This window comes from Amaranthus tricolor, chromosome 4 (genome assembly GCF_026212465.1).
Source record: "Amaranthus tricolor cultivar Red isolate AtriRed21 chromosome 4, ASM2621246v1, whole genome shotgun sequence".
NCBI classification, from domain to species: Eukaryota; Viridiplantae; Streptophyta; class Magnoliopsida; order Caryophyllales; family Amaranthaceae; genus Amaranthus; species Amaranthus tricolor.
In genome coordinates this window covers 8693289-8716252 of record NC_080050.1, presented here as the reverse complement: position 1 = coordinate 8716252, position 22964 = coordinate 8693289, and the positions used below count along the sequence as shown (strand labels likewise).

Here is a 22964-nt window from a genome sequence, read left to right as displayed (position 1 = left end):
TAACCGTTATTGATTGTGCAGGTCAATTTGGGATTTTGAAGAGTGATCTTACTAAAGATTTAGCTGGATAATAAAAACAAACCCCTAAATACCAGAATAATCCTTGCTAAAGAATATAAACTTGGACTGATTCTAACTTAGTCTTTAATTAATTGAATTCCGTTTAAATACAGGAACAATATACAAATTCAATGGGATCAAATACAACTTAACTCGTGTAATGCATGTACTAGTAATTCCCTTTTAGCTATATTTATTGTGATGGGAATTCATTTTCATTTTTATAAATATGACTAATAGTACTACATTAATACGATTAATGCTAAATCAATATAACTATTACTATACTTATACAACTGATACTATACTAATAAGACGTATAATATACTAATATGACTATTACTATAAAAATACGACTAAGGTCTTGTTTAGTTTTATTTTTTTGAAATGACATGTTTAGTTCATTTGATTTTAATGATTTAACTAATTAAATTTTACTGACTGAAACTAAATTTTACTAACTTTACCAGATTGAAATTGATTTATACTTATTGTAACTTAATTTTAAAGATTAAAAATAGATTTTTACAAATTTATTGATTTTTATTTATTACTTATAACTAGTCTTACTAATTAAAACTGATTTTTACTAATTATAACTAATTTTTACTGACACTACAACAAATTTCACTTTTCGCGACATTCTATTTATTGGCATTAAGAAAATGCCACTTATGTATATTTTTAGTATAATAATTAATGGTTTTTATTTTAATTTCCGCTATAAAGTGATTTAGTGACACTTGATTTGACCTTTAGTGACATATGTAATTGTTACTATAGTCTATCGTGACATTTATGATGAATATCACTAAATCCTATGTCACAGAAAGCTTTAATATGATTTTTTATTATACTGCTAAAGGGTCTAATAAATGTTGCTAAATCCACTATATATACCAAAAAAATTTGAAATAGTGACATTTAAATTAAATGTAACTAAATATATCCCAATAAAAGTAAATGATGTTATAGCGTGATTAAAATTGATTTTTACTTACTGTAATGTAACACCCGAATTTCCTCCGGAAGGAAATTCGGTTACATGTTACTAATTTTACTAATCAAAACTAATTTGTATTGATTACTTATTTTTTAAGGTGAAGCAAACAGGGGCTAATAATGTACTAAAGGTCTAAAATGAATAATATTACATTAATATGACTAAATTAATACTAATATGACTAATAATATACTAATACGAATAATATTCTACAAATATGACTAATGCTATACTAATACGATTAGTTGCAAAATACCGACTAAATAATAGTCGTAAAATAGTCGGAAATTAAAGTCAATTTTGGGTGGAGGGTATTTTTGTTGCGTTTATAATGTAATGATTTTATATCAGTTGGAACTTCGGACTACAAATTAATACTACAAGAAAACTTGTTTTTAGCAACAAGTTTTAGCAACGACTATATTTTTTTCGTTGCGAAAAATACAAGTTGTTGCGAAATTCGTTGTTGTTGCTAAATAATCGTTGCCATAAAAAAAAATGAGCGCGGACTTTGAAATAATTAATATTTTTTTTTGCAACGATACCAGGCGTTACTATAAAGCATTATTAGGTAACGCAACAACACGAGTCGTTGCGAAAAATTATTTTATGTATTGCAACAACAATGTCATTGCAAAATATTCTCTATTTTATTTCTTCTCTCTTTTCCTTTTCTTTTAATTTGATTAAAAATACCCAAACCCTTCCCTTCTCCCTCACTTCGATTGAAACCAAAAATCAGCCAAACCACACTCCTCAATTGAACACATCAAAATCCAAGAACACCTTCTTCCTTCTCGCCGTTTCCTCTGAAAATGGTTGATTTCTTGCTTGAATTCTGCTACAGTTGACCAACCTTCTTCCTCATTCAATCCATTGATTTTCGAGTGCAATCCTTGTAATCTTGATCTGAATTTTCAAAGAATGCAGCCCTAATTATAGCCTCCTTCTCTGAAGCTTTCCTTCGAAAAACAGCAATGGCAAGATCCGCATCTTCTTCTTCCTCTCGCTAAAACTCAGAAGCAACAACTGCATCCGTATGTCCTTCCCTTCTTCTTGTGCCATTTTTTTTTAGTTCCGATTTACATGTTTGATGATGTCTTGCCTTCTCCTCTGCCTTAGTTCTTGAAGAACCCAGCAACAAACAACGAATCTACCCTCAAGAAAGTCAAATCAAGTGCAGCAGCCATGGCCGCCTTCTTCACCTCGATTCTCTGAACAACACAATAACAATATTCCTTCTTGCCTTCGATTTTCGAAGAAATAAGGGGTAGTTGGGTTCCCTTTGATTGCTGGGGCGTGAATTTGAAGCAAACAATCAACTTCTTGTTCTTCCTTTGAAATAGACGCCTAATTCTTCCTGCAAATTATGGTAATTTTTTTATCTATTCAATTCTTTTTTAAGGTAAATTTCAACCTAATTTTAGTGAAAGTTAGGGTTTTAGTGATTGATATTAGTGCTGGGATTGATATTTTAGTGATTATTGATATTTTAACCTAATTGTAATCAATAATTAATATTTCAGTGATTGAAATTAGTGCTGGGGTTGAAATTGTGATTGATAATAGTGTTCGGTTTTAGTGATTGAAATTGCTTTGTTTTTTAGGCATAATTTTTAAGTGAGTTTTTACTTTTAAGCTTTTTAAATGCCTTTAGTAGTTATTATCTTTAGTTCAGATTGTTTAGTACTTTAGTCAGTTGATTATTTGATGCCTTACAAAGAAGAAATCCGCCATTTTCAAGACCCTTGATTTATAATATGCTTGTGGGTCTTTTTTGTTGTTGTTTTATTGTTCAATTTTGAATGTTAGTTATTCTGCAAGTATTGGAAATTGATTTTATGCAGATTTTTGCTTTGTCAAAGCTCTCATTTCCTTCTTTTAGGAAAAAGAGATACCAACTTGGGGCTTAGCCAACAATCTGGAGATTGAAATCAGTTCCTTTTTTTCTACTTTGCTGATCTTTGCTGCTTTCCATTTTAATTGCACCATGCTTCTTAGTATACTAAAGATTGGGATATAAGACAAGGTGACATTAGCAATTTGTGTATTTGATTGTTATGCTGCTGGCTAGTTATTCTTTAGAGTTTGGGCCTTGTTTTTTATCTGGGAAGTATATAGAGAATTCTAATTGACTGCTAGAGCTTTCTCATTGGTGGCTGAGGAATAATTTTGGCTTTTGATAGCCCCAATACTTGATCGCTCTCTCTGTAACACATATCACATTTGTTTTAAAACAGAAACAGAAATCAAAAATTATGTTAAGTATGCTTCCAGGTCTGATCTATCTGACAGGGGACCTTCAGCTCCCTTTTTTGGTGTCTTAATGTGATCTTTAGGAGGCATTTAAGGTCTTGATGGAAAGGTCCATGTGTAGAGATTCCAAAACTATCCTTGGTGTCTCCTGGGATGCTCAGGTTGGCTCTGTGGAAGAGCTGCAAGGTACGCTGGTCAGCAGGTGGTGGCTGCAGCTCTGTTTGTGCTGTTTGAAGCTTCTGTTCTGTTTGCTTGTTGTTAGAATTCTTCTTCTGACTTCTCTTGGTCTTGTAATGCCTTTATGCTCATGTTTGGCCCATATTGGATGCTAACATCATTAGTTTGTAGGACTTCCATATCAGATTCATTAGGCATATTGATCCAATAATGGTCTTCAATGTTTGTCTTTGTTTGTGGTCTATTTATAATAGGATCAAAAACTTATGGAGCATTTAAGTTCATGAAAGTTACCTTAAAAATTTATTTCCATCATTCCTTGTAGGTATTGGGATAGAGACTACTATAGGAGGACACGAAGACGAGAAGATAATGAAGGCATGAACTTCATTGAGTCTGTGAGTGAAATTATCATTTTGATGCTGCTTGACAATGTTCCAATCATGAAGATGTTGATTAAAATTTTTTGGGGGGATTAAGCATTGAAACTATTTGATATGATTGCTTCGCTGTAGTTCTTCTCATTTTTTTTTGGAGACGGTGATCCAAATCAAGGAATTGAAGAGAAGAGGTGGAAGCGGGTAATGTTTGAGCATTGAAATTAGATTGTTCTTTTCAAATTGAAGCTGGTAATGTTTATTCAAGTTGATTTGTATGTTATATCATAAGGTAAGTACTATGCTGCATATAGTGGGATTCGTAATTCTATATTAGTGTATGTTTGCTGTTCTCTTCTTGAGTTTGTTCAAAATAAGACGGAAAAGTATTAGAATACGAGGTAGCTAATTAAGTACGTTATTTCATGAGTTATGTACTATGCTTATGTGCTGCATATAGTAGGATCCATAATTCTGTATTGGTGTATGTTTGCTGTTCTCTTTTCGAGTTTGTCCAAAATAAAACTAAAAAATAATAGAATATGAGGTAGCTAATAAGTTAAGACCATTTAAGCTCTCTTACAGGTCATTAGTTTCATGGGTTAGTTTGAAAGGCGGGGCTTCAACAAAGTACTTTACATGTTTATTGCTTGGAGAGTTTTGAATGGATGTTTTGCTTATTTTGCAGTATATGATGCAACAGTGCATTCACCTTAGGATATATATTGATGATAGGATGGGTTTCATTTGATTGCTTAATGGTTTTACATGAGGTACCATCCAGCAATGTAGTTTTCTCCTTGTTTCCAATGTGGTGCTTTGATGCTACAATTTCGAAAATCTTAGCTGTAGCTTTAAATTTGCTACGTGCAGCAAAGATTTCTTTTACTACACTAGGCGCAGCAGTTGAACATCTTATGCGTCTTATTTTATGTATTCTTTGGTAGTAGTGCTTTTAAGACAGCTGATTGAGATGTATAACATGAATCTCGTTGCAGATCAAGTTTTTCGGGGTAGCAAGCTCAACTCTTCAAGACTTAAAGATGAGGATGATGATAACGTTCAGGATGATGTATGCAAAGCAGTCATCCCTTGGGTACCTTCTCATACACTCAACCCATTACCAGAAATACAAACGGAGGTGTCAGATTCAATGGAAGCAGATGAAATTGAAGCATCAACTATGGAGATTGAGAGTGCAAAGTGCCTATCACTTGTAAATTTTTGCATGAAAACTTGTATATGGTAGGAGAATTATTTTGGAAAATTGGTTATACGTTACATGTATATGAATTACGTATGTTTTTGACACACGATAATATTTGGGACGTGTGATGTTTTGGGATACGAATTAATATATAATGATAATCGGTGATATTAGTTTAGTTGGTTATAAATTATTTATTATTTTAATTGTCTAGTTTATATATAGATTGTAGGTTGTTTTAGAAGATAACAAAGTCGTTGCGAAAAATGTGTATATTTTTTGCAACGGTAATAGTTGTTGCTAAAAACATTAATAACAAATTTTACTTAATTGTTTTCCCTACAGTAAAGTCGTTGCAAAAGATTGACTATCATGTATTGCAACGACTTCAATTGTTGTGAAAAACATATATTTAACAACGAAAACAGTTGTAGCTAAAAATGCAGAAAATTTGGCAACGAGCTTTTTTGTTGCTAAAAACGTTGGAAGGAATTGCAACGATACTTCTTTTGCAACAATAGATCTCGTTGCAAAAAACAAATACCTTTTGCAACCACCATAGTTGTTGCTAAAACTTTTAGCTACGGCTGTACCCGCAACAATGGAATTCGTTGCAAAAAACATTTTTAGCAACGAAATCAGGTTTTTAGCAACGACTTTTTCTGTTGCTAAAAACAAGTTTTCTTGTAGTGTAATGATGTATAGGCTAATTGCTGCTCTATACCAATAAGCATTTTGTATTCTGTTACTTATTCTATTATGAAATATTTGATATAAGCCATTAGTGCGTACAAAAAGTATAATTTCGAAGAAATTTTATTAAAATTAAATTATATACTTTTATAATATTAATTTATGTATATTTTAATATAAATAATTGAATTAATGAATTACATTACGTAAAAAGTTAAATATAACAAATATAATAAAACAGCAAAAATATAAATCAATATGTGACTAGCAAATACATACTACTAAAGTTAATTAATAACTATATTCGCCCACTAAAATAATCTCACAAAAGACTTATTATGATAAACGAATAGTTTAAAATTATATAATAAGTCCATTTCTGTGCTTGATCACTTCAAAATTATGAATAGTCATTTTAAAACGGTAAATGTACATTGAATCAGTCTAATATAAATGATCTCACGTGAGACCGTTTCATTTGATAAAACAAATAAATAATTAGTTCACTTTCACTTACGTTCCCTAATTATAGTATCCAAACTAATTAAATATGAAACACCTTAATGATCTGAAAGGTACCACCTTCCAACAAATCTACTTAACTAATTAAATACACTTCCTTGAATAATTAAAACTCTACAAATGAGCCAAACAGTAATTAGTGGATAAAATGTGGCAAATATAATTCGTTAAAAAATGTCATTGTCAAAACAGCTTAAATTCACCCACTTTTAAATATCGCCAAAATTGACCAACAGATTATCTACAGTTGTAATTATAAAACATGCATAGATGATCCTGGATCCATTATGGATCCCAGGTAATCAAATCCAACATTAACACGCTCCTTTATTGTACTTCCACCCTTTTAAAACAAGTTGGTATAGACTCTAAGCGAAAATTTAAAGGCCCTTATATGATTAAAGTTTCAGTTATTTTTTCTCTAACTATGTAGTTTAGTAGTCATGTGCTTAATTGAAAAGCCAAATGCTGCCAGTTGGATCCCTTCTAAAAGCTACTTATGCAAATATAGATTTTTAACTATAAGGATTAGCTCATTTTAGGCTTCTTCATGAGCTGTGCTCTAGGCGATTGCACCTCAAAACTATTCACAAAAGCGACATTACTCATATCTTAAATTTAGTAAGTATGAGTTATGAAATGAGGTTAATAGAGTAGAAATGAAGTGCATATATAGACGGGTAAAGAGACAATTGATAAATGATATACCATAAAAATATTATACATTAAGTTTTATTTTTTTTATAACAGAATTAAAAAAGATTTGTTTCAAATCAATTAGTCTAATTTAAACTGGACGTAAATTTAAAATTGAATTTAATGAGTATTAAAAATGTAAATTTTTTTAACGAATGTAAGCTTAGATCTGTCTTTGGCTTGGGCTTGGCTGTGGGCCAATTGGTTAATCTATTTCTATTGGATTCTTGTGAGATCCGATTTCTTTGATAGACCATTTCTAATTGGGCCGGTCTATTATATAAATTTTTAAAATATTGTAAGTAAGCATTAAGAATAATGTAAGTAGACATTTAAGATATTGAAAGTAGGCATTAGCATTAATGATAATGTAAGTAGGCATTAAAAATACGGTAAGTAGACATTAATCTTTAATGGGTTGAGCTTGAGTTACATCTCTAAAAGAGACAGTCTCTCAAGAGACCAGCTAAAGAATAATAATCAATTTGGTTTATTATCATATATGCTAGTATAACTAGAGTTGGACTCCTTTTATTATGCACCCTCTTTCTATCTTAATTTAATTTGCATTATATTCTATTTTAATCTGTTCTACTAATTTTACTATTTTTTCAGCAATGGCCACACTCTTCTTTAAATCTCATCCATAAATTTATTATATCTCCATCATAACTATTTATTTTTATTATCCACTTGTTTTTGTTGTATTTTCTAAATCAATTCAAAAAGATATGAATGTTAAAAGAGATACTGAGTAATAAATACTACTTCATTTCAAATTATATGCGGTATAAGAAATTTTCAATTATTCGTTCAACACTGTTAATTTGTAATTATTTTTTAATCTATAAATTAAAAATAAATCATATTTGATTTGTATGTGTATTTGTCCCTATTTTGAATTCAACACTCCAAGCCATATTCATGCATATGGATTACAGTCAACCAAGTTGGTGCAACTATTTACTCCCATTTTCTTGTGAGTTTATTAAATAAATCAGAAAGATCAGCAGGAAGTATCCTGTTTTGTTTCTTCTATTTGAAGTCACATCATCCAACACATTATTTTATTTCTTTATTGCCTTCTTTTTGATCTATATATACCATTCTTTTGCTCACTCCTTTAAGTCCACTTAATTATAACTCTACATATTTTTTTCATATCTTCCTTCTTCCTATTCTCCTTCATCATATTCTTCTTTCATTTCCATACATAAATTCCACCAATTTTCTTCTTAGACTACTTCCAATACAACAATTACTAACAATGGCTTGCATGAACTTTTGCCAAAAGGTACATAATATTTATTTTTCTTCATTACTTATATATACATACAGGCAGATTTAAAGACAATTAATGATGTTAACTGACAACATTTAACTAATGTATAAAGTTACATACGACTTAGAGATACAAATGCTTGTGCTGGATAAATTGTTACAAATTTTGCTATTTAAAAGCATATTTTTTAAATATTATTGACATTATATTATTTTGTTCTTAATCCGGCCTTTTATATATATATATATATATATATATATATATATATATATATATATATATATATATATATATATATATATATATATATATATATATATATATATATATATATACACACACACACACACGATGTTTATAAATTTGAATATTTATTTCTTTATTTTAATTTGAGTAGTATTTTATTTAGTATGTATGAATTAATTTGCATATTAACAATGGAGGATGCATAGGTTGGTGGCGTGTACTGCACCTTGGATTGTGCATTCGCCTGACGAGCGACGGCTTGAGGGTTACGTCGTTGTTGCGGCTATAAATAGAGTACTACAAAGTACAAATTAATACAAACCCTACATAATTCCTTTTTGGTGATGACCTATAGTTTTGGACTTTTTGGTGATATCATGATATTAATGTAATTGAGGGGAATGTTATGAAGAAATGAATCAAATATAATATGATTGGTATCAATAGTGAATCCAAGATACTGGTATCGGACAGATGAATTGATCGAACACTCAATTTATGAATGTAATGCTAAATCAACTCGGTTACCATTCTTCTATGTTATGCGTTACACAATTTGATATTAATAAGAATTATAATTATTTGGTCCTAGTTTCCCTTCATTGGTATATATGTACTTAGTACATGACAAACAAGAATATGAGAGTTGTTCTTGAGTAATTGTCCCAATTAAAAAGTTTAACATGATATTTGAGGTATTAACATCAAATTAAATTTGTTCGTTATTATACCCATCATATGAGAGGTTGGTAGGCTAAGAGTGTGGATGTACTACACGTATCACTTATGTTTAACAATAATATTCTACTTAAAAGTGATGGATAAATGAAATAATTCAAAAGAAATTACTACCATCAGTTATATTTAATAAATTTTTGTGATTTGCTAAATTGCAATTATAGATAGTGTGACTATAATCATATAGAATTTGAATGACTTACAAGCACTATTAAGGAAAATTTTTATGAACCTTTGATAAATATTGACAAAAAGATATATGATATTTCTAGTATTAGCATGTTTTCTTCAAATTGCAAAAACATGTCCTTATAGTTGCATCCAAGTCCCTTAAGTTATTGTATGGGCTCTCAAATTTAGATTACCATAATGGTTATAGAAGAAAACAATCTAAAATTTATAGGATTCTAATTCCTATGAATTCAAAAATCTTAATTAATTGACCTATTCTCATTTATAACCTAAGATGAATAAGAGTATTTTATATTGAATAATGAAGTTTTAAGTTTGAGTAAATTTTTACACTAGAATATAGTTATCTAAAAATTACTATTAGGATGTCCTATACCCATCAAAATATTTCATTTTGAAAAATTATTTGCAATAAATTAAATACCCCAAGTCCTTGGTAACTTTTTATACTATTAATTAATTAATTTATTAATGTTGTGTAACCTAACATAATCAAGTATCTTTATTTGTGATTAGGCAACAAATGAATATCAAGATAGTAGATCACATTACTTTAAATTTTCTTTGTGCTGCTGTTGTGAGATATCGTCTCTCAACAAGATAATTTCAAACAAGAAGTCCATATTTTCATATTATGTATTAGAGAAATTATTTAACCTGTGCATCTCTCGGTGAAAACATTTCACACAACAATTTGTACTTTTCTATTACCCATGACAAAAATTCGGATTTTACATTAGATGCACAAATATGTGTAAGCCATCTATAAAATTAATTAGATACTAATATAATTCCGAACGTACTATTTTACAATAGACAACCTAAACTAAAATATTAAAAGGATAGGATCAAGTACCACCTTCCTCGGCCTATCCTGCAATTCAAAAAATTTATATAAAAAGAAATAATTAGCATATTTATTGTGTATAGTCCAAACACAAGGTCTTGTATTTTTATTCAACCTCCATACTAATTTATTTTATATGATATAAAGGCCGACTAATCTCACCAATAAATTTAATTGGTTAAAGTGGTAGGAATAAAACTTAAGGTTTACTATTTGAATTTTTACACAAATCACAAAATTAATAGTGTGTTGTTATAATTTTTTAAATCTTTAAAGATTTTCCTATTTAAAAACATTAGACCTTTGGCTTGTATAGTATAATTAATTTCCTATGTTGTTTTAATCATTCTACTATAATTATTTTGTTGATATATAGCCCGTTTAATCTTTATATTTTGATACGAACGTTGTCATTTCATCTTGTGTGTAGTCCATGTATGTACATAAAAAGTTGAATTTGAAAATATTAAATTTTTATTCATGAATATATAATATTTATTAATAAAGCCTAATTTTATAAAAGTTAAATACTTTATTTAGGTTTTAACTCTTATTTGGTAATCACTTTCAGGAAAAGATAAGAGATGAAAGTGAACAAGTAGAATACACACTTGATGGAACTGTGGATCGATATGGTAAGCCAGCTATACGTACCAAATCAGGAGGATGGGGCCCAGCCATTCTTATTCTAGGTATCACTCAACTTCTCTTCATCAATTATTTTATGGTTAAATTGAAAAGTAGTAATAAAACTGAATCAATTCGATTGTCATTTTTTATTTTTAGTACTAATGTTATTATATATTAAACAATTTAGTATTAATAATAGTAAATCAATTTGATGGTCATTTTTGGCTAAAGTTTTTTATGCAATTTTTTGGTAACTATATTATTAATATAAAATATGAATAATTACTAATGACAGTGAATCAAGGGCTAGCAACATTGGCATTTTTTGGAGTAGGAGTAAACTTGGTGCTATTTTTGACCAGAGTAGTAGGCCAAAGCAATGCTGATGCAGCTAATAATGTTAGCAAATGGACTGGAACTGTTTATCTCTTTTCTCTTCTTGGTGCTTTTCTTAGCGATTCTTATTGGGGTCGTTATAGAACTTGTGCTATCTTCCAAGCTATTTTTGTTCTTGTAAGTTCTTCTCTCCATCCATTTTATGTATACAAAATTTTTTTGTTTGATTGTCTAATGTATTGGATTATTTAACTTAAATAATGACAATATAGATGTGAACTAGTTTCGCTGATAAAGTCTTTGTCGTAATAGTATCTAAGATTAGGGATTGAAATTTGTCGATCTTAATTAGGCTATTGAGTAACATGATTTCTTTTTCGAGTCAACATACGTACCAAAGGATCAACTCAGCCTAAAGTTTTAACTTAAATTAGGTCAATGTGTCATTAATGCATCAAAATTCTTTGCACGAGAGCCTTTTGGAGTTGAAGTGTAAATACAACACATGTTCTCCTCATACATAAAACTAAATATTTTTAAGATTTGAACTCGAGATCATATGTTATGTTGAGTTTTAATACCATATCAAAAAACTAACGCAATAAAAATTTTAAAATTATGTTAAAGAGTCCTATAATATTCAATATGCTCTATCAATTGTCATAATGTGCTATAGTAATATGTTATATTGTGTATTGTTACTTATGGCATGATTATATATTGGATAACAGGGTTTGGCCTTATTATCACTATCATCATACCTATTTTTGCTTAAACCAAGAGGGTGTGGAAATGAGCTTACTCCATGCAACTCCCACACAAGACTCCATGTAGCTCTTTTCTACATCTCAATCTACATGGTAGCCTTAGGCAATGGAGGTTACCAACCGAATATCGCTACATTTGGGGCCGATCAATTTGATGAAGAACATGACAAAGAAAGGACCTCGAAAATTTCCTTCTTTAGTTACTTCTACTTGGCCTTTAACTTGGGATCTCTCTTTTCCAACACCATTTTGGCCTACTATGAAAATGATGGCAAATGGGCTATTGGGTTTATGGCTTCTGCTACAACTGCTCTTATGGCTTTGGCTTTGTTTCTTGGTGGCACGCCTCGTTACAGACACTTCAAGAATCAGGGAAACCCTGTTATGAGATTTGGGAAAGTGTTTGTTGCTGCAATTAGGAATTGGGATTTTAAGGTCTTACCAAATGCAGAAGGTTTATATGAATTGGATGTAGAAACCTACTCGAAAACTGGTAGGAGGATGATCTCCCATACCGAAGGACTAATGTAAGTTTTGATCCTCTTTTTCTTGCAATACAAATTCCTTGCAGGAACTTCTCTTGATCTTTCTTAAGTTGAGGGACTCTTTGGCCGCACACTCCTTTATGGATATGAGTTGCTGCCTTCCTTCCCTCCCCAGACCCTACTCATAGTTTTTCTATGGGCGGAATACACTGGGTACGATGATGATGACAAATATATGTATGTATATAATTGATTTCTGATTCAGATTCATTGTAATGTCACAGGATCTTGGATAAAGCTGCGGCTGTCAACGCAGTTTCGGATTATAATGAACGAAACTTATGTACTGTTACACAAGTTGAAGAAGTGAAATGCATATTAAGACTCCTTCCGATTTGGGTTTGTACCATTATGTACTCCGTAGTGTTCACTCAAATGGCATCCCTGTTTGTGGAGCAAGGTGCTGCGATGAACGCGACCATAGGATGGTTTCACATACCGCCAGCAAGTATGTCAGTCTTCGACATCCTAAGTGTCGCATCCTTCATCTTCATCTATCGTCGTGTGATAAATCCATTCATTATCCGACTAAGAAACAAAGGTCTCACTGAGCTTCAAAGGATGGGAATCGGTCTGATATTTGCAATTTTGGCTATGGTAACTGCCGGAACTGTAGAGGTTTTCAGATTAAAATACGCGAAAGGGTATTGTAAGAACTGTGAAAATGCTAGCTCGTTGAGCATTTTCTGGCAAGTACCTCAATACATGCTGATAGGAGCATCCGAAGTTTTTATGTATGTGGGTCAATTAGAATTCTTCAATGGGCAAGCACCTGAAGGTCTAAAGACCTTTGGGAGTGCACTTTGTATGTTGTCCATGTCGTTTGGAAACTACATGAGCAGCGTAATAGTTACCATGATTATGAAGATAACTACGCGAAACAATATGCCTGGATGGATACCAGAAAACCTAAATGAGGGTCACTTAGAGAGGTTTTTCTTCTTGTTGGCAGCTCTTACAACTGTGGATTTTGTTGTTTACTTGTTCTATGCAAGGTCTTATAAGTATGTTCAGTTCGACGAATCAAAAGATGGAAATAATAGCGAAAATAAACTACAAATCGAGGTCTAAATTCATCGAGTTTTAGGATTATATATGCAAATTGGACCGATTTGATTCTATCGCTCTGTAACAGATGAAAAGATCGGAAATCAGGAACCAGAAATGTGCACATTGAGGAACACGGAACTGGGTTTTAAGTATGGATGTATTAGAAATCAAATGATTATTGGATTTGATCAAAGAAATCTGAAGAAAGGTGTTCTTGGATATTCAAATTAAGAATAATGCTTCTTCGTATGAAGAATTGATGATAGGCTATTGATGAGATTCTTGTATAAGGATCCATTCAAATATATTAGTAGATAAATAAATTGATTTCTCCAATTCTTTTCTTTCTTTTTTCTTTTTTTATGATTTTTGGTTGGATGATGTAATTTCTATTTAACTTAGTTAGGCAAAGCTTTTATACTTTGCTTAATTCTAGTTATAATTTAACTTATAATTGTATTTGCAAATGAGATTATTTTGAATTATGCACAACATGCCATAGTATTGAAAGGAAAGGTGAGCCAACAATAATGAGAAATGGAAGGTTTACACACACATAAGCAAAAAGTTGGAAAGCTTTGAATGAACAAAACATACACAATGTAAATAATGTCTTGGACACTTCTCACTTAAGTAGTACTCTTCCGTTCCACAATGTTGATTATATTTGACATTTTTTCACATTTTTTAAGTATAATTCGAGCATTAATATCTATAATTATACTTTATAAAAATTATAAAAAAAATATTAAAAAGAATCGAGACAAATCAAACAAGATTACATATAAATATATTTTAATTTATTTACATCAATGAAAAATCATGTGTAAATTTTTTCTCTCAATGAATAAAATATTACATACATCACCAAAAATATGATATGAAGAGAATATATTAGTCAATTAAGGATTCAACAATAAATAAATAAAATACCACTCACAACCTTACTAACTAACTTGAGCTCAATATTCAATCCTTTAATAAAAATTTCCACAATAAAAAAAAAACAAAAACCCATACGGACTAAAAAATACCAAGTAACACCTTGTATGCAAAAGCATAATGCTCTACTACATTGAGCTAATAGAACTTTGTCAAGACATCATTCTTAATTTAATTCAATAGAATTGATAGCTGATGCAAATGCATCAAGGGACCAGGACTTTGCAAATAGCTCGCGAGTACAAGACAATGTTCCTAACTTGTCACCTACGCCAATGGTGCATGAAGAGCAGAACTGGATCAAGGATGCTTGCCAAGGACTAAGCATGACCTCAAGATACCATGTTGGGAACAAGGAAGCCAAGACTACAACAAGGAACAACAGCATACACTTGGAAATGGGAACAGACAGCAGATCCCAAACCAAAGCATTTCCTGTCGACTAGCAGACCTTACTGAGTCCCCTGAGCACAGACCCGTATCACCCAAACCCTGATCAAGGTTGGGACGTCACCTTTGCACATGGGCCAAACCATCTAGGTCCCAGGATCTCACTGATAGACCACGTGGCATCCTAGAGGATAAGTGAAAGGAGGGCTGTCTGACAGATTCTCCAGAACATAATGTACTTAAGTATTTTGTCTTCTGTTTCTGTTTTTTAAAGCGCCTTGTATTTAGCACGTGTTCTTTAATTAAGCGTGTGTTTAGTTTTAACCGTTAAGGTAGTTGAGTGCTCTATATAAGGAGAGCCTCCCACCATGTAATAAAACGTTCAAGTATTCAGATTCATTTGATTCAATACATAGAGGTATTTCAGAAAGTTGTTTCTGTTCTCTTTGTTCGAAGTTGACGGTGACTTCATCAAGGGTATACGAAGTATCCTTTGATCTTTGTGGGTTCAAGGATTGTGGAACAATCATTGGCACTGCAAGGAAAACCGTGTGTGCATAGTCTGGAAGACATTGTACGTTTATCATTGTTAGAAGGGCGTTGAAATAGCCACTGACCAACATCATTAGAAAACCAAGAAAGGATTTCTTGGCTCTGTTCCTGTGTGTCAAGGGATCTTTTCATTGTCATTCTTGTAGTTTTGTGTGTGTAATCAATAAAGGCTTCCACTTTATCAATGCATAACAAAGGCCATAATCCGCCCTTCATTTTGCATCAAATTGGTATCAGAGCCAATTCACGAAAAGGACAAAGGTAGTATAGGACGCGGGTATTTGAAGAACATTGTCAGTTGTTTTGGGAAATTTCAGAAGGAAGAATCTGAAGGCGATTATCAGGCGATAAATTGCAGAATTAATCAACATTGCTTTCTACGATATTCAGGGAGTGATTCGTCCTATTCTGATTTCATTTTTGTTATTCATTTTACGTTTTTCATTCAATTTAATCAAACATTTCACATCAATACACAAATTATTATCTGATATTGCGATTGTGCGATTCTTGTTTGGGTTAAATTCGATTGATTGTTGGAAAATTGTTGTGCTGGTTATTAGCTGTTGACTTAGGGACCATGGACCATGAGGAAAGATTTGGTATGTTAGAGGATGGTATGCGTAGATTGATGATTCACTTGGGATTAGATAATCAAACCGATAAACCGCAAAACCCTAATCCTCGACCCTACGATGATAGAGCCATAAAGATTGACATTCCTGACTTTGATGGCCTTAACCATGACCCAGAACATTATTTCGATTGGGAAAGTAGGATGGACCAATACTTTGAATTCAAAGGAACACCGCCAGACCAACAATTCAAGGTTGCCAAAGTGAAAATGACGAAGGTAGCTTCAACCTGGCTAGAAGGAATACAGAGGATGAGACTTAGGGAGGGTAGGAGTAAATTTCACACTTGGGATAAACTCAAGAAACACATGAAGAGGAAGTATGTACCCCCAACATATAGACAGCAGTTGTATGTGCAGTGTATTACATTGAAACAAGGAAATAGGACTGTCCAAGAGTATATTCAAGAGTGGGAGAAGCTCACTGTGATTTGTAATGTCCATGATGATGAGGAATTAAGAGTGGGCAAGTTCTTGGCAGATCTAAGGGAAGAAATTAGAGGGAAACTGATTAACACACCTTATCTGACCATACACACAGTAGGATTGATGGCCATTGATATTGAAAAACATATGGGTAAAGCAGCCACTTCCTACGATAGAACCACTAAGACTTACACCTCTAAGAGCACTAGCACCACAGCAGCACCTGAGAGGGATATACAACCAAATCCATCAAAGCCCAACACTTTGAAGATGGTAGCATCACCTTCAAAAGATGTAGTTTGCTTCAAATGTAATGGCAGGGGACACTACAAGAAGGATTGCCCAAATGCTAGAGCCTTCACCATGAGAGAATGGGAAGAGATCAGACAGGACACCAGACCCAAGAAGATCCTAGTGTCTAGAAATGGGCACGAAGAAGAAATATATCCACCTAACCTGAGTGATGATGATGGTACCTTCATAATAGATGAGAATGGGAATAGACACAGGTTTGAAGGGGATACTGAGGAAGAAGAGGAAGAGGACCTGGAGAGGATATTACCTGAGAAAGAACAGTATAGTTTGTCTATCAGAAGGAGTTCCCACACTACACCCATGGCAAAAAATGCATATCAGAGGGAGAACACCTTCCAAACCAAGTGTAAGGTACAGGGGAGAGTATGTGACCTGATTATAGATGGTGGTAGTGAGTCAAACTGTGTGAGCGAACAGTTGGTGAATGAGCTGAACTTAGAAACCAAGCCTCACCCACACCCTTACAAGATAAAATGGTTGGACAATGAATCCAGTGGGTTTGTGAGAAAGCAGTGTTTAGTGAGCTTGACCTTAGGCACCGACATTGATGAAGTGTTATGTGATATGCTTGATATGGATGCATGTCATATGCTGCTAGGGAGACCATGGCAGTTTTACAGAAGAACCATACATGATGGTACACTAACACCTATACCTTTAGGCACAGTGGGAAGAAGAAGGAATTAGTGCCTTTGCCTCCACACAGAACTGTTCCACCTAAGACCACTAAGGCACCTATACACTTGATAAACAAGAAGGCAAAGATTAAGGAAGACAGTAGGGAAGGGCAAACCTTTCTATTGATCAACAAGAAGGTTAGACAGGAGAGTAACAATATAGATGTTGGGAATGTTAACTTCTTCGAACAGTTCACTAACAATTCAGACCATAAATACTTTCGCAATGTTTGAAAACAAAATAGACTTAATGCCAAGCATAATAAGAAGGTTGAGTTTATGCAAAATTTCAACCTTGTTGCTCATAATAAAAATGGGAAATCTAATAAGGTGACAGTTGCATTAAGTAGGAAAGCACGCTTACTAGCTATACCACATGTTAAGGTTTTGGGATTTAAGATGATTAAAGGAAAACATCAAGCTGGTCCAAACTTCAGAACTGTATACACAGGGGTTGAATGTGTATGTGAAATGAATATTACATTAGCTGTATCACTAATTACTCTTTCTTTACATTGTAGAAAACATGGAGATGCAACACGACATGCTGAAAAAAAGATGGAAATACACAAGCAAATGCAAAGCATCATTGAGAGAGCTACTGCCATACAACAGCAGGGGATTAACAAACATCAGATTGGGGATAATACTTTCAAAACAAATCTGTTAGAGCAATATGGAGTCCTTGTCATACGCAACATAAGAGGCCTGAGACCATACTATGCAGCATCAAAATTGAGGACAATTCTTTCCCAAGAGGGAGGAATTGATGCAAATGCATCAAGGGACCAGGACTTTGCAAATAGCTCGCGAGTACAAGACAGTGTTCCTAACTTGTCACCTACGCCAATGGTGCATGAAGAGCAGAACTGGATCAAGGATGCTTGCCAAGGACTAAGCATAACCTCAAGATACCATGTTGGGAACAAGGAAGCCAAGACTACAACAAGGAACAACAGCATACACTTGGAAATGGGAACAGACAGCAGATCCCAGACCAAAGCATTTCCTGTCGACCAGCAAGGTCTGCTGGTCGACAGGAAATGCTTTGGTCTGAGATCTGCTGTCTGTTCCCATTTCCAAGTGTATGCTGTTGTTCCTTGTTGTAGACTTGTAGTCTTGGCTTCCTTGTTCCCAACATGGTATCTTGAGGTCATGCTTAGTCCTTGGCAAGCATCCTTGATCCAGTTCTGCTCTTCATGCACCATTGGCGTAGGTGACAAGTTAGGAACACTATCTTGTACTCGCGAGCTATTTGCAAAGTCCTGGTCCCTTGATGCATTTGCATCAATAGCTCCAACAACTATTCACACATGTATTATACTTCATATATTACAACCTAAACGGTCATCCATGAAACGCGAGCAGCAGAGAAGATCACATTAATTAAACCAACTCAAAACACAAACAACACTAGAAGAAACTGACAATTGGTCTTTTAAGTCTTTAAATTGTTATTTTAAATCTTGAAATTGACATTTTAATTTGTGAAATTAGTAAAAAAAATATATATATATACAATTGAACCGGCCTAATAAGACGCATCTCACAAGTGAGACGGTAGCACCCAAGTTTTTGTGCAAATAAAAACACAACCAGTCAGGTCTATGCTGCAGCAAGGATGAGAACAAAAACATGTAGAACAACTGCGAGCGTAATAGCTTATGCTACACTAGATTGAAATAGGACCGACTATCAGGGGCAAAGGACAGGCTCATTTCAAGAAACCACCAAACCACACACCCATTAATATCTTTACATAGCAAGTAGAGATGATCATAGGTGCAAAATCCTGTTGGATACTTAAAGTTGATGAATTTGTTATTGTATTTTAGTGGTTATTAATATATAAGTAGTCTACTTGGTAGAATAGTGGATAAAAATAGGGGATTGCTCCATAGTTTTAATTGATTGTAGTTTTTTCCTAGTACTATAAATTAAATTGTAATCATGTATTAATTGAATATTATGTATTAAATGTGGTCATTTAATTTTATTTTTAAAATATTTACTTTTCTATCTCATTATAGTTTTAATATGGTATCAAGAGCCAGGTTGTTTCGGACTTATGAGATAAAAAGAAAAAAAATGAAAAGATAGCTCAAGTGTTGAAGTAAAATTAAGTCGTGAGGGTTTAGAAAAAATTAACATATCTTTGTTAAGGAAAGCCAACAAGCATTTGCATTAAAGAAAAAACTTAACAAATTAGTAAGAAGAATAAATTTCTTTAAGGATAATGTTGAGATGTGCAATATATATGATGGAGAGAAGTGCTTCATAAATAAGTAATTAGTGAGAATTGTATCAACAAGAGTGGAGGTTGATGAGAAGAACGGTGAAAATTGATGAGAATTGCAACAATGGGAGGTAATAAAGCAATTACATGTACCAGATTAGAAGCACGCTCTAAATTGAAATTAAATGCTAATGAACGCTAACACAAAATTTTTGAGGAACAAAGGGTTTGAATATGAATCAAACAAATATTATAAAAGAATATTGCTAATAATCCAAAGTAGATGGTATAAGATACATCAGCTCTAGACAAATGTGATGTATCAATAGCCACTACTGACAAGGTTTCCGATAAGATTACCCATTTATCAACCCGAAAAGCCAAAAGAAATGGAAAAAATATCGATGTGAGAGGAAGGGTTAAGGATAAATACATGTCAAAACTCAAAAGCTAGCAGTGGTTGGCAATATGACATCTCAAAGCTAGGCTGTTCGAGGCACAAGAGACGGTTTTACATACATGCTCATTACAAAACCCAACGGACAAGCAAGCTGAATCTTGTAAAAATGCAAGAGGGGGATAAAAACTGACTTTGGAGAGTCAATTTACACACCTATCAACAAAAGGCGAAGGTACACCCACTGACACCAAAATTTACAACAGGGCACATCAATCTTGCTAATAGCTATAATGGACTTCTCGTATCTTCTTTGGAAAGGGATGCGGTATAAAAGTAGCAGATTACCCTTAATACTGCTGTCGCTTTGCAAAGAACCCATTCCAACAATATCCGCATTGGTCTAACGCAAAATTTCTGATACTCTTTCCAGTGCATCGCTAGGAATCTCTCTCCCCGGGACTTGGACCTTTAGAAGATTTGTGTACCTGTCAAACAAGGTTTTTGGTCAGATAAAATTGAGCGACATTCAAATTTTGTACTAGTGGCAAGAAAAGTTTTGATCACACTTACTCCTCTGGAGTAAACAAGTCCTCGTGCTCTGTGATAAAAGCAAGCAAAGCCTGCAAGAAGACATTATAGTCATGTTTCCTGAAACAGTAACAGAACATTTCCGGATCTTCCAAATTTTAGTTTAACAACGGCAGATGAGCACAACTTATCTTTTTATTTGAACGGAAGAGAACCACAACCATACAATGGATTATGACAATATGAAAACTATATCCAGATGGAATATTATATTCACAAGAATCTCAGGTAAGCACCTCAAATGGCATGTTTAGGAGCTCAAAATACGTCCTCACACGATCCAATCTCAGTTGAACAGCTTCACTGTCAAGTGATGGTATAGCTGCTAAGGCCTGCAACAGTGTTCAGGATGTTATGGCTTCAAAATGATAAGAAACATATGACAAATTAAACTTTTTAGAAGCTGGCTTAATTGAAATACTCAATTAGTGTTGTTTGACATACTTCAATTTTCTTCATTTGTGTATAAAAGAATGATTTAGTCTTTATCGGAAAGAATAAAAGACATTAAACACTAAGAAAGAACAATCTACTTCTACAATATGTATAACAGGGTCAATTCAAAGAACAGCTACCGGAGAGAAAACAATGAACTGCTCTGGGCAATTTCATGAATTGAGAGTAGAGATCACTAGAACGTTTGCAAAAATTGTCTCATTAGATTATTCTGATATCCTGTTTCCATAGGCATTTAGGATTCAGCGCGTCTCATATGCGGCCGTCTCGATATTAGGACGCCGCATATGAGACAGCCCACTATAACCACATACTGCTTAAAAGCGCTCACATGTAGCTAAAATTCCGTCACATATAGTTTAAAACTAAACACATACAGTTTAAAGTCATATATAGCTTAAAATCAATCACAATGAGCTTAAAATTGACTACATAGTACTTGCTATTGACCTCTTCCATGCTTCTTTAATTAAATGAGAATATTAATCTATTAGTGGAAAAATTATATAGTAATAATGATCACTTACACTTTAACAATGATCATATATGCCTTAAGAATAGTGTAAACTTACATCTACAAACCACTTGCATATAACTTGAAACCAATCACATATATATTAAAACCAATCGTATACAACTTGGACTCGTCCTATTAATCGGACGGTCCTAAACAAGAATTTGTGTTTAGGATTTAGGAAGGGAACGAAAACTGAGAAAAATTTTGTGGAGAATGTTTTGTAATAGAAGCTAGTGAAAAGGGAAGGAAAGAGAGGAACTAGCAGGACAAATACCTTCAATAAATAATATTGAAAACTGTAGCATTTACGATAAAAATAAAAGTCTCACGGTTTAGTGATGCAGTGATGCATGTGAAAAAAGGGCAATTATGAGATTTAATTTTCCAGGTATGATAAATATACTATGGCAAGATAGATGGAGGTCAGAAGAATATACAAAACGGAGCTTTTGTAAAGCCTTGCATAAGGCTGAAGATAGATTTTAATCTTTCTTAGCTATCTACAGCTAGTAACGGCATACACGTAATTGTATAAAACATATACTATGGCAAGATAGATGGAGGTCAGAAGAATATGCAAGACAGCTTTTTATAACGCCTTGTTATTGTATATAAGGCTGAAGATAGATTCTAGTCTTTCTTAGTTATCTACTGCTAGTAACGACATACACATAATTTTATGATAAATATACTATGTCAAGATGAATGAAAGAGGTTAGTAGAATACGCAAGACAGCTTGTTATAAAGCCTTGTACAAGGCTGAAAATAGTTTTTACTCGTTCCTAGTTATCGACAGCTAGTAGCGACACACTAATCGTATCTAAAAAAAGTAAAGGAAAAGTAAACAATAATATCCCAACTATTTTCCATTTGCTCAAAATAATTCCAACTATTAGTTATATTCCATAGTAATCCTATGTATAAGGTGTATTTTCTCAAAATGATCTCAACTATTGATTGCATACTCATAATAAACCCAAATTGGGTGCATTACAAGATAAAATTCAACAGTTCAGATTATTTTGAGAAAGTACATGACATGTCATGAATGGCTTAATAGGGGTAATATAGGAATTACTTAGTAAATAATATCTTGTAATTAGTAGCTTAAATTCTGTTTCGGGTATAGCTATTTTTTAGGGAAAGTTGTTCGGTAGTTTTAGAAGCCCATATATAGGGCTTGTGTGTCAAATAATGGGCATGAAA

The 22964-nt window shown here is 32.9% G+C and overlaps 4 protein-coding genes across 7 annotated transcripts in view; 3 read left to right on the top strand and 1 right to left on the bottom strand.

Moving 5' to 3' along the window:
- The first annotated feature begins 1721 nt into the window (after positions 1–1721).
- Positions 1722–5250, top strand: LOC130809735 (uncharacterized). Of its 4 annotated transcripts, none has more exons than XR_009040917.1 (5): positions 1722–2100; positions 2186–2435; positions 3822–3894; positions 4012–4646; positions 4872–5250. XR_009040917.1 is itself a non-coding variant. In XM_057675514.1 (5 exons), exons 3-5 carry the CDS (start codon positions 3877–3879, stop codon positions 5091–5093), a joined length of 306 nt encoding a protein of 101 aa, XP_057531497.1. In that variant the 5' UTR covers positions 1732–2100; positions 2186–2435; positions 3822–3876; the 3' UTR covers positions 5094–5250. The 4 variants fall into 4 exon arrangements, 1 of the variants encoding a protein (XP_057531497.1); XM_057675514.1 differs by having other exon boundaries at positions 1732–2100; positions 4012–4077; XR_009040916.1 differs by having other exon boundaries at positions 1724–2100; positions 3822–4646.
- Positions 5251–8128: 2878 nt separating this feature from the next.
- On the top strand, positions 8129–14090 carry LOC130809731 (protein NRT1/ PTR FAMILY 7.3-like). Its single transcript, XM_057675511.1, has 5 exons — positions 8129–8285; positions 10868–10988; positions 11222–11439; positions 11994–12556; positions 12799–14090. Exons 1-5 carry the CDS (start codon positions 8259–8261, stop codon positions 13643–13645), a joined length of 1776 nt encoding a protein of 591 aa, XP_057531494.1. The 5' UTR covers positions 8129–8258; the 3' UTR covers positions 13646–14090.
- Positions 14091–16088: 1998 nt separating this feature from the next.
- Positions 16089–17570, top strand: LOC130810694 (uncharacterized). Its single transcript, XM_057676830.1, has one exon. The coding sequence runs from the start codon at positions 16089–16091 to the stop codon at positions 17568–17570; it is 1482 nt and encodes a 493-aa protein (XP_057532813.1).
- Positions 17571–20005: 2435 nt separating this feature from the next.
- The window catches only part of LOC130809729 (exocyst complex component SEC8), a 29995-nt gene continuing 27036 nt past the window's right edge, over positions 20006–22964 (bottom strand). Inside the window, exons 25-27 of the mRNA XM_057675509.1 lie at positions 21021–21116; positions 20767–20816; positions 20006–20681 (exon numbers count right to left, since the gene is read on the bottom strand). Coding sequence (XP_057531492.1) covers positions 20597–20681; positions 20767–20816; positions 21021–21116 — 231 coding nt within the window. The 3' untranslated portion in view covers positions 20006–20596. The remainder of the gene's footprint in view (positions 20682–20766; positions 20817–21020; positions 21117–22964) is intronic.

Bases quoted from the DNA above. Each gene is read 5' to 3' on its own strand.
- LOC130810694 (XM_057676830.1), top strand. From the start codon at position 16,089: ATGGACCATGAGGAAAGATTTGGTATGTTAGAGGATGGTATGCGTAGA.
- LOC130809735 (XM_057675514.1), top strand. The intron at 4,078-4,871 runs GTAATGTTTGAG...ATCTCGTTGCAG, and splicing joins AAGAGAAGAGGTGGAAGCGG to ATCAAGTTTTTCGGGGTAGC.
- LOC130809731 (XM_057675511.1), top strand. From the start codon at position 8,259: ATGGCTTGCATGAACTTTTGCCAAAAG. The intron at 8,286-10,867 runs GTACATAATATT...AATCACTTTCAG, and splicing joins GCATGAACTTTTGCCAAAAG to GAAAAGATAAGAGATGAAAG. The intron at 11,440-11,993 runs GTAAGTTCTTCT...ATTGGATAACAG, and splicing joins TCCAAGCTATTTTTGTTCTT to GGTTTGGCCTTATTATCACT.